This window comes from Lutra lutra, chromosome 14, assembly GCF_902655055.1.
Source record: "Lutra lutra chromosome 14, mLutLut1.2, whole genome shotgun sequence".
Taxonomy (NCBI): Eukaryota; Metazoa; Chordata; class Mammalia; order Carnivora; family Mustelidae; genus Lutra; species Lutra lutra.
The window spans coordinates 81,934,328-81,947,399 of record NC_062291.1 but is presented as its reverse complement, the minus strand read 5'-3'; the positions used below and the strand labels follow the sequence as shown (position 1 = coordinate 81,947,399).

The 13,072-nt window shown below is 37.8% G+C and overlaps 1 protein-coding gene across 3 annotated transcripts in view; it reads right to left on the bottom strand.

Annotated features, from left to right (window-relative positions):
* Window positions 1-13,072, bottom strand: part of ZRANB1 (zinc finger RANBP2-type containing 1) — a 58,637-nt gene that overhangs the window by 27,671 nt on the left and 17,894 nt on the right. Inside the window, exons 1-2 of one of the 3 annotated variants that reach the window (XM_047703469.1) lie at window positions 11,282-11,418; window positions 9,143-9,993 (exon numbers count right to left, since the gene is read on the bottom strand). In XM_047703469.1, the coding sequence (XP_047559425.1) occupies window positions 9,143-9,993; window positions 11,282-11,322 (892 nt within the window). In that variant the 5' untranslated portion in view covers window positions 11,323-11,418. Of the gene's footprint in view, window positions 1-9,142; window positions 9,994-11,281; window positions 11,419-13,072 lie in introns of those variants that run through there. The other 2 variants (XM_047703470.1, XM_047703471.1) reach the window with 2 other exon arrangements.

The window sequence follows — 13,072 nt, the reverse complement described above, 5'->3', positions numbered from 1 at the left end:
TTCAGTATTTAAGCAATACACTTGGATTTCATAACTCAATATGTTCATTTAATACAATGCTTTTTAAAAATGAAAGCCTTTACTAAATCAACAATGCATATTTAAAGATCAGTACCACAGAATCAAGAATCACCTGCCAGACTCCCTTTTGCAGCATAAGGAGGCACATTATTAGTTGGTAGGCCAGTGTAATCAATCATTTCTAAAAGACAGCAATTGCGTCTCAGACCAAAGGCAACCAGAAGTACACCACAGAGGCTCTACTTCTGCCATTCCCATCCATTTGTCTTAGGAGACACACTCATTCCTGGAAATTTCCTTCTCATCCCAGATGTCAGGAAGCACCTTCAAAAGCCAGAATGAACTGGCTAGGAGAAAGTATGCGCATGTTCCTTACTGATTACAATCTTCAGTACATTGTTGAGAACTATCACGATTTTCTTAAGAAATCATTTAACACAAAGTTGCATTTTATATCCAGAGTTCCAATCACTAGAAACTTGAAGAAAAACAAGACAAAAGCTATCTGTAGAGCTACTCCATTCACAGCGCTAAAAATAATTCTATTACCTATAATATCAACTACCTTGGAGAGGAAGGAGATCCACAAGTATGAACGTGGATGGAGTGAAAAGACACCTCAGTTCTGACAGCTACACACACACATGTGCACATAAGAGTACGACCGAGAGTTAACCAAGGACATACAAGGCAGTGCCCGCACTCTAGCAGCACACTTTCCTTTTATGGATGCAGTGCCGAAGATCAGCGGCAGGAGTCTGCATGTATTTAGGATTCTATTAAAAGCTTTCAATAGGATATTTTAACAAAACATTTTTATTTTTTAATGGGCTTTTTTTTTAATGTGATGCTTTTAAATGTCAAAGACTATTAAGACCCAAGACCTTTTGTCAGTTTCTCCTGGTATTAAGGAAAAAAAGCAAAGTATTAAGGGAAAAAGAACTCTAACTCAAAAGAGTATCTTTCAGTAAAACACTCAGTCTGGTACCAATACAAAACAAGTTCATACTCAAAACAGCTAATTAGCATCCTGGTATAAATCCAGACTTAAAAAATACCATAACGTAAATCTATCAGAACAGTGAACTCTTTTACTAGCTCCCTCTCTGAACTCCCAGAAGATGATCTCTAAAAATTACACATTAGAACAAAGATCTGCTACTGGGCTACCAACTGGGCTACCAACTCGGAAGTGATGGTGCACACGAAGCAGATCCACAGGACTGGGAGAACGACTGTCCAAACACCTATGGTCCACCAAACTGAAAACAGGCAAGCACAGGCTAAGCCAAGCAAAGCAAACAAATACTACAGAAGTACCATACTAAAAATCATCCAAGTTCAAATAACATGACTTAACCATAGAATGCCCAGAACTCTTAGCAAGTGACAGACTATCTTGGCACTCAACAATCAGCTTTCGTTTAGGCGTATTCAGTTAGGTGACTTGGAAAAAGGGCAAGACTGAAAACAGTATTCACAGGCATCAAACATTATTCCAAAGTTCCTGTAACAGTACTCCCTTCAAACACAGAGCAAAAACAAAAAAAGAAAACTAAGAAAGAAAAACTCACTGTGAGTAAGAAATATATACTTGATCTTCATCTACTGTTCCTGGCACATAGCTGCTAAAACGCCTGCCATTTCCTGAAGTAAGATCCCTAGGGGCATCTTTTGTTGTAATATTTAGTTTTGTTCCCAGTTCCTGAAATAGTTCCAGAGAGATAAAGGGAAAACCGAATGTCTTTTGTTATTCATAAAACAAGCCCCTTTTTCTACTTCTGAGCTTATGTTAATGAGGTGACTTCTGGAAAACCCCTAAGGATGGGGGCTGGTTGCCAAGGGAACCAACCCTGGGATTGGAGGGTTGGAACTTTCAGCCCCATTCCACGCCCATCTCGAGGGAGAGAAGAGGAGCAGGAGGGTGAATTAATCACCTGTGGCCAATGATCTGATTGATCTCACCTGTGTAATTAAGCCTCGGTAAAAATCCTAGAACTACGGGGGCTGGAGAACTTCCAGGCTGCTGAACACGTAGAGGTGCGAGGAGAGTGGCAGCCAACAGGACACAGAAAGGCCCCTCCCTTGCCCTCTGCGTGTCTTCCATCTAGTTCTTGAGTTCTAGCCTTTTATAACAAACTAGTCATCTAGTAAGCAAAAGGTTTTCCTGAGTTCTCTGAGCAATTCTACCAAATTAACTAAACCCAAGCCAGGGTTATGGAAACCTGTGATTTATAACCAGTAGATCAGAAGCACATGTGACACCCTGATGTTGCTATTTGTAATTTAAAAAAAAAAAAAGTTTGTATTAATTTCCTATTGCTGCTCTAACAAATTACTACAAATTTAGTGGCTTAAAAACTATTCAAATCTTTTATCTTAAAATCTGGACAAGACCAAACATTCCACATAGCTCTCACTGGCTAAGCCCAGGGTGTGCTCCTTGGGGACCGTCTAGGGGAGCCTTGCCTTTTCCAGCTTATAGAGGCTGCCAGCATTCCTCAGCTCATGGTCCTACACCACTAAGACCTCTGCTGCTCCACTATCATATCTCCTTCTGTGACACAGGTTCTCCTGTCTCCCTCTTGTTTATAAAGACCCTTATGATTGTGCTAGGCCCGCCTACCCAGACAGATAACAGGAGATCATCTCTCCATTTGATGGTCCTTAATTTAACTACACCTGCAAGATACCTTTTGGCACGTATAGTAGCATATTCATATACTCTGGGGATTAGAATTTAAATGTCTTGGGGGGCAGGAAGGCATTATTCTGCTTGTTACACTATTTTAATCAGTCATGTAAATCAGAAAAGGGGGCGATGGGTAGAGTGAAAGCAAGCAGTAGTGGGCACCTAAAAAATACAACTTTAGACACGTAACCCCGCTCCCTAATAGCCTATTTTGCAAGATATTTCATGTTTTATGCCTTCAACTAAGTCATCAGTAAGGTATCGCTCTGCAGCAAATTAATTTTAAAAGCTAAAGAACACAAAACTAGAGAATAAAAGCGTCTTCCATGTCTTTCCTTATAATAATTTATATGCCCTCGGTTTCCTCTAAAGTTAAAAAGTCAGCCACAAAGACATCTTAATAAATAGGTAAAATCGCCATTGTATCTTACGTCAAGGATTTCCAATTGTTTTGTTCTGATGTGGTACTTTCCTTGTTACACGTGATATCACCTTATTACCATTCCAGTTCATAGTACTACCATCTCTCAAAAACTAATTGTACAGGACGTTTTCTTCTGTTGAAGTTAATACAATTTTGTGTGGATTATTGCACAACACTCATGTGACCAGACACATTCTATCTCTAAACTAAATAATACAGACACCATAAATTACCTTAGAAATTACATTTTGCAACACATTTGTTTTCCCAGAAAAACACTACAACCTTAATAGAAGTAAACTATTATTTCCTTGAGAAAAACCATCCGTATCCATAATTCTTAATAATGATAGCAAAATAGAGTATTTTTAAATGTAATAAGCCTATAACTTGCTAATTTTTCATAAAATGACAAAAGTAAAAAAAATTAAAAATTAAAAAATAGAAGGAAAACAAGAGTATCAGTGAAATCAAACAAACACATTCCAACATGTGTAGCACTATATAAATTAGCGGTGTTTCTGCAGCTCCACCCGGCCCCCAGAGTGGCTATGTAAGGCATGGTACACAGGCAAGGAACCAAAATACAACTGGCATCAGGACAGAAATTAACGGCCACAAATATTTTCAACACCGATACAAGAAAAGGGGAAATATTTGATCAAACAGAACTATCTTTGCAGACAACTTGAAAGAAAAAGTCAATTCTAACATATTTTCTATGTTTTAAGAATCAGTTACGGGGCACCTGGATGGCTCAGCTGGTTAAGGGTCTGCCTTCGGCTCAGATCAATGATCCCAGAGTCCTGGGATCAAGCCCGGCACTCAGCTCCCCGCTTCTCCCTCTCCTCCCTGCTCATGCTCTCTGTTGCTATCTGTTTCTCTTTCTCAAATAAAGAACTAAAATCTTAAAAAAGAAAAAAAAAAAAAAAGAAAAGAAAAAAAAATCATTGAAGTTTCTAGACCCATCAAAATTTTGCTCAGGCATACCCCAGACTATAATCATCATGATTCCGTCTCAGCTTGCTCACTGGTAAGGAAATCACGATTTAACCAGCGATTCTCAATAGGGGACACAAGTGCATGCTTCAGGTCACCCCAAAGCCTGGGAGCAACAGGAGACTTTACTGATGCACACATTTTCTGTAATGCCACTGCCATGGGGCAGTGGCATAAAAATCCAGTTTCAAGCCTACACCACTTTACCTCTAAACCTTCACCACCACCCTGATCCCCAATCTCAAATCCTTCCCATCTTCATTAGCAGAGTCACTGACAAGCTAAACGTAAGAAAGATATAGCTGTTGCTGGAGACAGGAGACAAAATGCCAAACCGCACCAACAGATCCAAGGATGACGGACTATAAAGTGTTCCAGTAAAAAGTGCATTTGCTTTGGGACTTCAGGCACAGCATACACATGACTTTTTTCTTTATATCATATATTCACCAAACTGTCAGATATTCATCAGTGAAGGCAGGAAGACAGAGAAATGTAAGGTAAAGAAATCTGACTTCAGACTGTTCATATCCACAGGCTGCCTAGTGATAAACTGGGGCCTGCCTCTTCCAAGAAGACTCTGTTGTACCAATTTCCTAGCTTTTCCTGATAGGGAGAAGTCAAATGGCTCCCAAAGGGTCAAGTCTCAGGAGTAGTCTGTAAAGTAAAAAAAAATACAGAAAGCTAGGAAGAAAGTAAAAAATCTAGAAATTCAGAAAAGCAGCAGAAAGCTCTATTTGTCCAGATGCCAGGTTCGACAAGGACGTATTCACTGAAATGATTTAACAAATGCCTGAATGTCTGCTACATGTCAGACACTGTTTTAAGTACCAGGATATAGCTGTGAAGGAAACAAAATTCTTGCCACTCACAAAGCTTAAATTCTAAGGAAGAAAGAGACAAATAATAAAGTGGCAAGTGTTGTGAAGACAATTAAAACTGGGGGAAGGGGATGAGGACAGGGCTGGAAGTGTACATAGAGCAGTCAGGGAAGCCTCACCGAGAAGGCTGCAACTGAGAAAAGAATTTTAAGCAACTAATAATGAGGTGATCGTGCAGTCCAGAAATGAGCAATCCAGGCAGAGCAAACTGCAAGTATAAAGGCCTGAGGTTTATTTGTAGAGAAGAAAGGTGGCCAGAGTGGCTAAAGTGAATGAGTGGAGAGCAACAGACAGGTGGGAGAGGAAATGTGTTGGGGGGGGCGGGGGGCGGGGCGCAGAATTCAGCTGTGGGGCCTAGATCGTCTTTGAGGGATTCTGGCTCTTACTCTGAGCAACACAGGCGATCACTGAAGAGTTAGTTCGAGCAGAGTTTTAGAAGAATATCTCCTATGAGGAGAACAATTTGTAAAAGAGAAAAAGGACAGAGGGGATTATGGAAGTGCAGATCCTGTACGTATTTCAAAGGTAGAGCCAGTAGTTTTTCTCACAAGTAGGAAAGGCGTAAGAGAAAAGGAGAATCAAGGATGACCAAGGCTTTGGGCACAGCCGGTAGAATGATAAACCAGCCATCAAGGGAGAAGGGAACTACGAAAGAATAGGTTTAAGGGGCAGACCAGTTCAGTTTCAGCTTCGATAAGTTGGAAAGAAGTTGGAAATATTAGCTATTCAAGGCAAAATGTGGTGTATACAACTGGATACACAAGTCCAGGGTTCAGGAAGACAGAAAGCTATCACCAGATTTAATTTGGGATTCTTACGTGACCCAGTACTTTTTCAAGGGATCAACTTGGGTCACAAATTAAAATGTTCTTCTAAAGGGCAACTGATTCAATACAATAGCAGAACTAAAATGGTGTGTTAGGTAGTAGTGCCCTGTTCTCTAGGGACATTATCTATCCAGCCGGAAAGGCAGTCTATGATTAGCACCAACATGACCTCCCAGAAAACACCTGGCACCAAACTGCACACATTCCAGAGACAACTGCACATTTAAATTCACACCTCTGTCTTTACCATCCCAGTTCCTACTCCCAGATTCCACTTTCACTGATGTCAGATCTTGGCATCACTGTCCCCAATGTCCGCTCACTACATTAAGATAGTAATAATGACTTAGGTGAAAATTATACCCAACAGTCATGTAAAAAAGAAACTTGCTCAATACTGCTGGCACTTTGGTTTACTTGCCTTCTTAACAACTGAATCCTCCTTAATTCTATCTTAACCAGCTACAAGGTTGAGACTTTTTCCAATTTCAAAGGGGCTAAGTCTCACATTTTATAAATTTAGTATAAATTTTATACTCAGTAAATACTTTATACTTAGTGTATATACTTCAGAGATTATTTTTTTATGTGCTACCAAGGGGACCACAGAGATGATTTTCTTAAATGCCTAACATGGACAAGTCATAATATACCATATCTAATGAAACCTGGAGAACATAAAGTAGGCAGGAAAAGGGAGGTAAAGATTAATGTTCAGTACATGTGAGCTTCTGTTAAACACAAGGTAAACAAAAAAATTTTTTACACATATTTCAGTGATGTTTACAAATCAAGATAGCACTACCCAATAAAGACACAGTCATAATTTCTGGTACAACAGTTCAGAACCATATTGTATGGTGAAGTTAAAAGTATTTGTTGATAGGGAAAACAGAATGCACATTACTAAGAACTAAATACAATTAATACTTAGCCGTAAGAACCTAGAAACTCTGGAGTGGGTGGGAACAGGGACCTAATAACAAACCATTTGGTAAATGAAATAAGATCAAACACAATACTGGACCTGCTGGCTTAAGTTTTTGTTCCACTTTAAAATGAAATCACAGCCATCAAAATGCAAAGAGGTACAAAGATGATTATCCCAAAAGAAATAAGGGTATGTGGAAAGAAATAAAAGGTAGCAACAAAATGAGAGTCATCATAAAGAAGTAACAGCCACATAGACAAAGTTATATTGATTCGTTTAATCTGTGTTTCAAGAAGAGAAAATATTTCAAAGCAGAATTACTTGTCCTGAGATACACTAACTTGAAGAAGGAATCTCTGATTTCTAAAGGATTCTAAGACCCCAACAGAAGTTAATAATCGTCGCAATGTACTTCACTTCCATCTGTAAACTTACGTGTACTATAAAACGACCTTGTACTAAATGGATGCTTAGTCCATTACCACCTGCAAAAACGATTTAAGAGTTTCCAAAAGGCATTCAGGTAATTTAAAGACAATCATACCTAGATACAAAAGGTCACATAAGATTCCATTTATATGGAATATCCAGTATAGGTAAATCCAGAGAGACAGAAAGCAGACATGATTGCCAGGGACTTGGGAGAGGAGGGGAGGTAGAGGTTTACAGGGTTTCCTTCTGCGTGATGAAAATGTTTTAGCGCCAGACAGGTGGTAGCTGCACAACACTGTGAATGCTCTAAATGACACTGATTTGTTCACTTTCAAAATGGTGAATTTTATGTTAAGGGTCGACTTTGGCCTCAATAAAATAAATACAATGTATCTCCTTTAAAAAAAAAAAAAAAGGAAAATTATGCCATATAGGGTACCCCAACTTGGAGGGGAAAAAAAAAATCTATGGGATGAAATGGAAAAACACATATAATCTAAAATGGGTCAGTGTGCTCTCATCCCTAGTCCTTGGACAGAAGAAAACTGGAGCTAAGAGTTACTAAGTGTCTATTGTGTTTTGGTGTTCAGAAGGACTCACCTTCTGGGACATTCTTTTTACCAGAACAAAACTAAAATAAAAAACTCAGATTTCTTGAAATCTACGCTTAGGACTTACAAGTTCATATAGTTATATCTTCTGTTCTTGGCACTATATTCAGGAGGGTAAACAAAAGAAATTCATACCTGTAAAAAACATACACATACAGCTAAGCTGTATTTAAGGCTTAGCTACTGTTCCACACAATATTTAACGTTAGTCACTCCAAATAATCCTTTACAAAAATTTTCTCTACAAAACAGAATGTCAGGGGTGCCTGAGTGGCTCAGTGGGTTAAAGCCTCTGCCTTTGGGCTCAGGTCGTGATCCCAGGATCCTGGGATGGAGCCTCACATGGGCTCTCTGCTCAGCGGGGAGCCTGCTTCCCTCTTTCTGTCTGCATGCCTCTCTGCCTACTTGTGATCTCTGTCAAATAAATAAATAAAATCTTAAAAAAAAAAAAACAAAAAAAAACAGAATGTCAAAGCAAGCACCACCCAAAATATCCCCAGTGGGGATAATTAAACCCCATTAAATTATCAAAAATTATGATAATTTAAATCATAAAACTCAAAAAGCTAACCTACTCAAGAGAAACAAAAAAGCACAGGGTGTCCAATAACTGCTTTTGTGAATTACATCACAAACATTTAATTGACAAGGTTGGTAACTAGAGAAAACCCTACTCTCCAACATGTCCTGGTCCTTCAACAGGTCTGAACCAGTAACTGGGAATCAATATCCAGAATTTCTTTAGGAAGCACTAAAACCACAATACACACACACATCATGATTTGAACTGTGGAATCCAGCTGGCTACGTTGAAATCAGTTTTGTAAAATCCGCCAGTATTAACTACATGACATTCATGTTAAATTAACATCGGTATTTTCAAGGTCAATGTTATGTTTGTTCAACTTCTTGAAGTCACATTTTTGTGATATTTTTAACATCTGACTAAAGCTTCTGTCATCACAAGATGCTCACACTGTTTACAAACACTCCGAAGCAGCAGCTGGTTGTTCCTCAGTCACATCTTGTTAAAATGAACAGAGCAGCAGTTTCAAACTCCAGGTATATTTTTCTCCTACTGATGTGTAAAAAACTTTAACTTAGAAAGTTTTTCTCCTTAATGACAGAAAGACACACAATGAAATGGAGACGATTTAGGATAAAGCTATAACACGATCACAAATATAGATTCTTATGCATGCTTAGTGGGAATACAGCTATAATGCTGAATGACCTAAATCCTAAATAATATTGATACTGTTTACATCTTTCATGTCATTCTTAATACCTATTCCCATCCCTTTCAAAAAATGTAGAAACTTACCCACACAAGCATTGAGGAATAGCCAATCGGTCTTTTTCATCCTGTTTTTAATTTGTTTTAGTTTTTTAAAGTCCACTTCAAGTTCCTCCTTGCTGCCAACAGCACCAGCCAATTCAATCCTCTGAAAATCCATTTTCATTTCCGAGTCCCGTTTTGTAGTGGGAGGTGATCTTCTTTGGCTATTCCCACTGCTGCAGCTTCCCCTCCACCGAGCTCGGTCTTGCTCATTTATTATTGAAGAAGCCTCTTCAGTCTCTGCCAACTCTATTGCTTCAATATTATTAGGTCTGGGATGGTCACAAACAACACATTTTTTAGCCTTGGCCCAGTTTTCATACGTGCAAATAGAACAAGTCCAGTGCTGGGTCCTTGTGTTCGGTTTATTTCTATCATTGTATTCCTCACAAGGATCAACAGAAAAAGCAACTGGTCTTGAACCAGATCCTGAGGATTGAGGAGATTCTGTGGGACTCCTGGTCCTACGCTGGGATAAGCACTGGGTACATCTGATTGCTCTTGGCCAGTTCAAATAGGTACACATGTGGCATGACCATTTATTTGCATTTTCCATGCTGTATGAAGACTTAACCCTGGGTCTTGCACTAGAGTCTGGACATATCAAAGGACTACTTCCTCCTTCGGTGCTGGAAGGATCCCAATCTCTACCAACATCACTTGAACCACTTTTAAATGGATCTTCTGTGATAATTGTTCCACTTGGTCTTTGGGCACGACACATAGTACACTTGATCGCAGATGGCCAGTTTTCATACGTACAATATTCACAAGCCCACTTAATTCCACGTTCTGACATTGTGCTCTTCTTGAAGTGAGTTATGTCAGGCAGGAAGCTATAAATAATTAGGACATAGTTATTAAAACAATAACTACATAATTCCATCTCTGTGCCCCAAAAGAACCCTTCAACTTATAAAATATAAATCTCACAAAAGCAGCCTGTGAGATTTAGCAATGAACTATCCTTACTTTTCCAATTTCCATTAGAGACACCAGAGACAAGTTTCCAAAGAAAAATCTTAGACCACAGGGATTTAATGAAATTGTACTTTAGAATGCAAAAGGGATAAGCAGAAGATAAAGGGAGGTTTGTTCTAAGAGGGAAGCAAGTTAAAACAGAGAGGCCACTAATAGATGTTTAATTTAAGCCAGGTCATCACCATCGATTTAGAAGAGTAACCAATAGTTAAGATTCAAAGAGAAGGGAAAGAACACAATCAAATAACTTAAACACGTAACCATTCTCAAATTATGAACAACATAGATTCTTATGCTATCTAGGTACAGTATCCTTATGCTTGATTCACTGAAGAATTCAGAAGATCAAAGTCAACTCTATCATTTTTGCTAAGGAAGAAAAAGCAGCTTAAAAGTGCTACTTATCCACTGCTCTTATTAAGCACAGGCAGAAAAGAAAAATGTTGAAAGTAATCCTTACAATCAGAAAAGTAACACTATGAAATACAGATCAAGTTCCTTGATAGCCTACACCCTTCAAAATCTAGTTATCTCTGAAGCACAAAAAAATAAAAACTATACATCATCTACTGGGACAATAAAATCAACAGAATGTCCCTAAGATAACTACTAGCATACTCATGCCAATAGAATTTTGAATACTCATACTCAAAATATTCAGTATTTAAAATACATTCAAAATTCAATTCATACTAAAAACCTATATTCAATATTTTAAAAAGTTCATAGGATTCTACACTGGGCTTATTACTAACACTACACTAAAATGAAGATTTCATGATTTAATGCCAACTAATTTATGAAGTAACTTCCATAGCAAATTTAATAATTACTTTTTTTAATGGCTGCCACTAAAGCCTGACTCTTCATTTACTTATATCCCTTCTCAACTCAGTATTATCCTGCCACATATTTTTAACAAGAAAAGTAAAAAAATCCTAGGCAGAGTAACAGAAGCTTTTGCTTCCCTTTCTCAGGGATTTTTCCTGACCTGAAAAGCTTAATCTTTCACTTTGTATGTGTTTATTACTATGTCTCTGTTTGCCAAGTCCTCACCCCATTTATAGTGTGAACTCTGTTAAGAAGACAAATTCACTACAAGAAAGGCTATAATTTATTAGCTAAAATAAAAATCACACTTACTAAGGTTTTAGTTTCCATGCTATAACCTCCACCTTGCACATGGTTAGAATAAAAGTATGACTTATAAATCAGACCAAAGACAAGATTCAGTCTTCATGCTGGCTCAGATTCTGACTTCCTCAGGAGACACTGGCAAAGCGTGCTAAGTAGTTCTGTCTGACTGTGAATAGCTAGTCCTGTAAAGGAAACCAAAACTGAGTTTCACTTGAAGCCTGCTATTTATCCAGAAGTATTTATTTTTTAAAAAGCCTTTATTTTAATCCTATTCATTTCTTTTAATAATGAACTGTATTTAGCATTGTAATTTAATAAATTAAATTTATTTAGCAACAAAATTAGCTAACTGGGCTGGTCAGTCAAATAGACATGGGAAAGACATTTTTCTCTAAAGCCTTAAACGTGTGTGTATGTGAACTAATGGTATCCTTAATATTAACTTAGTCGTGCTAAATCAGTTCCTACCCATATTACTTGTTATTACTGAAGAGAGAAAGGATGTAAACTAAGTAGAAAAGCAAAAAATAAATACTGCTTGTATTTAGCCTGAAGTCTTTTTCTCCTTCAGCAACTGTATTTTCCCCCAACCCAGGTTATTTATATTTATATTGCTTAGATTTTGAAATTCAGTTTGTACACACAGATTACATACACACTCTAAAAGCAGTCCAAAAGTGTGCTAAAGAACAAGAAACTATAATCATACAGTTCATATTTCATATTCACTAGGCAGTTTCTTCCTTTAGTTTCTCAGGAATGAAATATAAATAAGTTGCTTGTGCTACTGGAAAAAAAAAACATGGTCAAGTAGAAACTTATCATGACAAGAACAAATGACATAATGAATATATATCCAGGGCTACTACACATAATTTCAGTATTTCATTCAAAATATTCACATTCAAAATTTCATGCTTGCTTCACTAAGTCTTAGTTTGGTATGTTTATAGGCTCAACTGAACAGCTTGTAAATTTACATTATCTTAGCTCATCTTCATGGAACTAATGTGCCAGCACAGCATGTTTAAATGTCCACATCTGACCAAAAAAACAAAAAACTGTCATAAGGGGCGCCTGGGTGGCTCAGTGGGTTAAGCCGCTGCCTTCGGCTCAGGTCATGATCTGAGTCCTGGGATCGAGCCCCGCGTCGGGCTCTCTGCTCAGCGGGGAGCCTGCTTCCTCCTCTCTCTCTGCCTGCCTCTCTGCCTGCTTGTGATCTCTCTCTGTCAAATAAATAAATAATAAAAAAAATCTTAAAAAAAAAAAAACTGTCATAAAAAATAGAGTCACTGTCATATATGCCTGGTAAGTAGCCTCCCTCTTCAAAAATCCAGGTAACTAAGCAATACCAAAACCATGCTCCAAAGTTTTAAGGCAACTGAACTATATTAAATAATGATGTATACAGTGTCAACTCTACGGGAAAGTGAGGCTTTGGAGAAATACCGTTTTTTAGTAACTGAAAACTAAAACTCACTGGAGAGGATTATCTGAGAGAGCCATTTATACCTGCTGTAATCAGTAAGTGGAATGGAAGAGTAAAGATGACTTTGGCTCAACTATATGATTTTTCATTACTGACAACAAATTAACACTAAGTACATTTTTTCTTCCAGATGTCAAAAATCCCCCCAAAAAACATAAAATTATTTTTAATAGCAACCAGCTCTGAGAATTAATACTGTACAGCAAAATAAAATTGTTACAAAATATCTTTTATGTTAACAGTCATATATACCCAAGTAAATTTAATTTGCAAGTCTAATTTTACATGGAAACACTTCCAAATTCTAT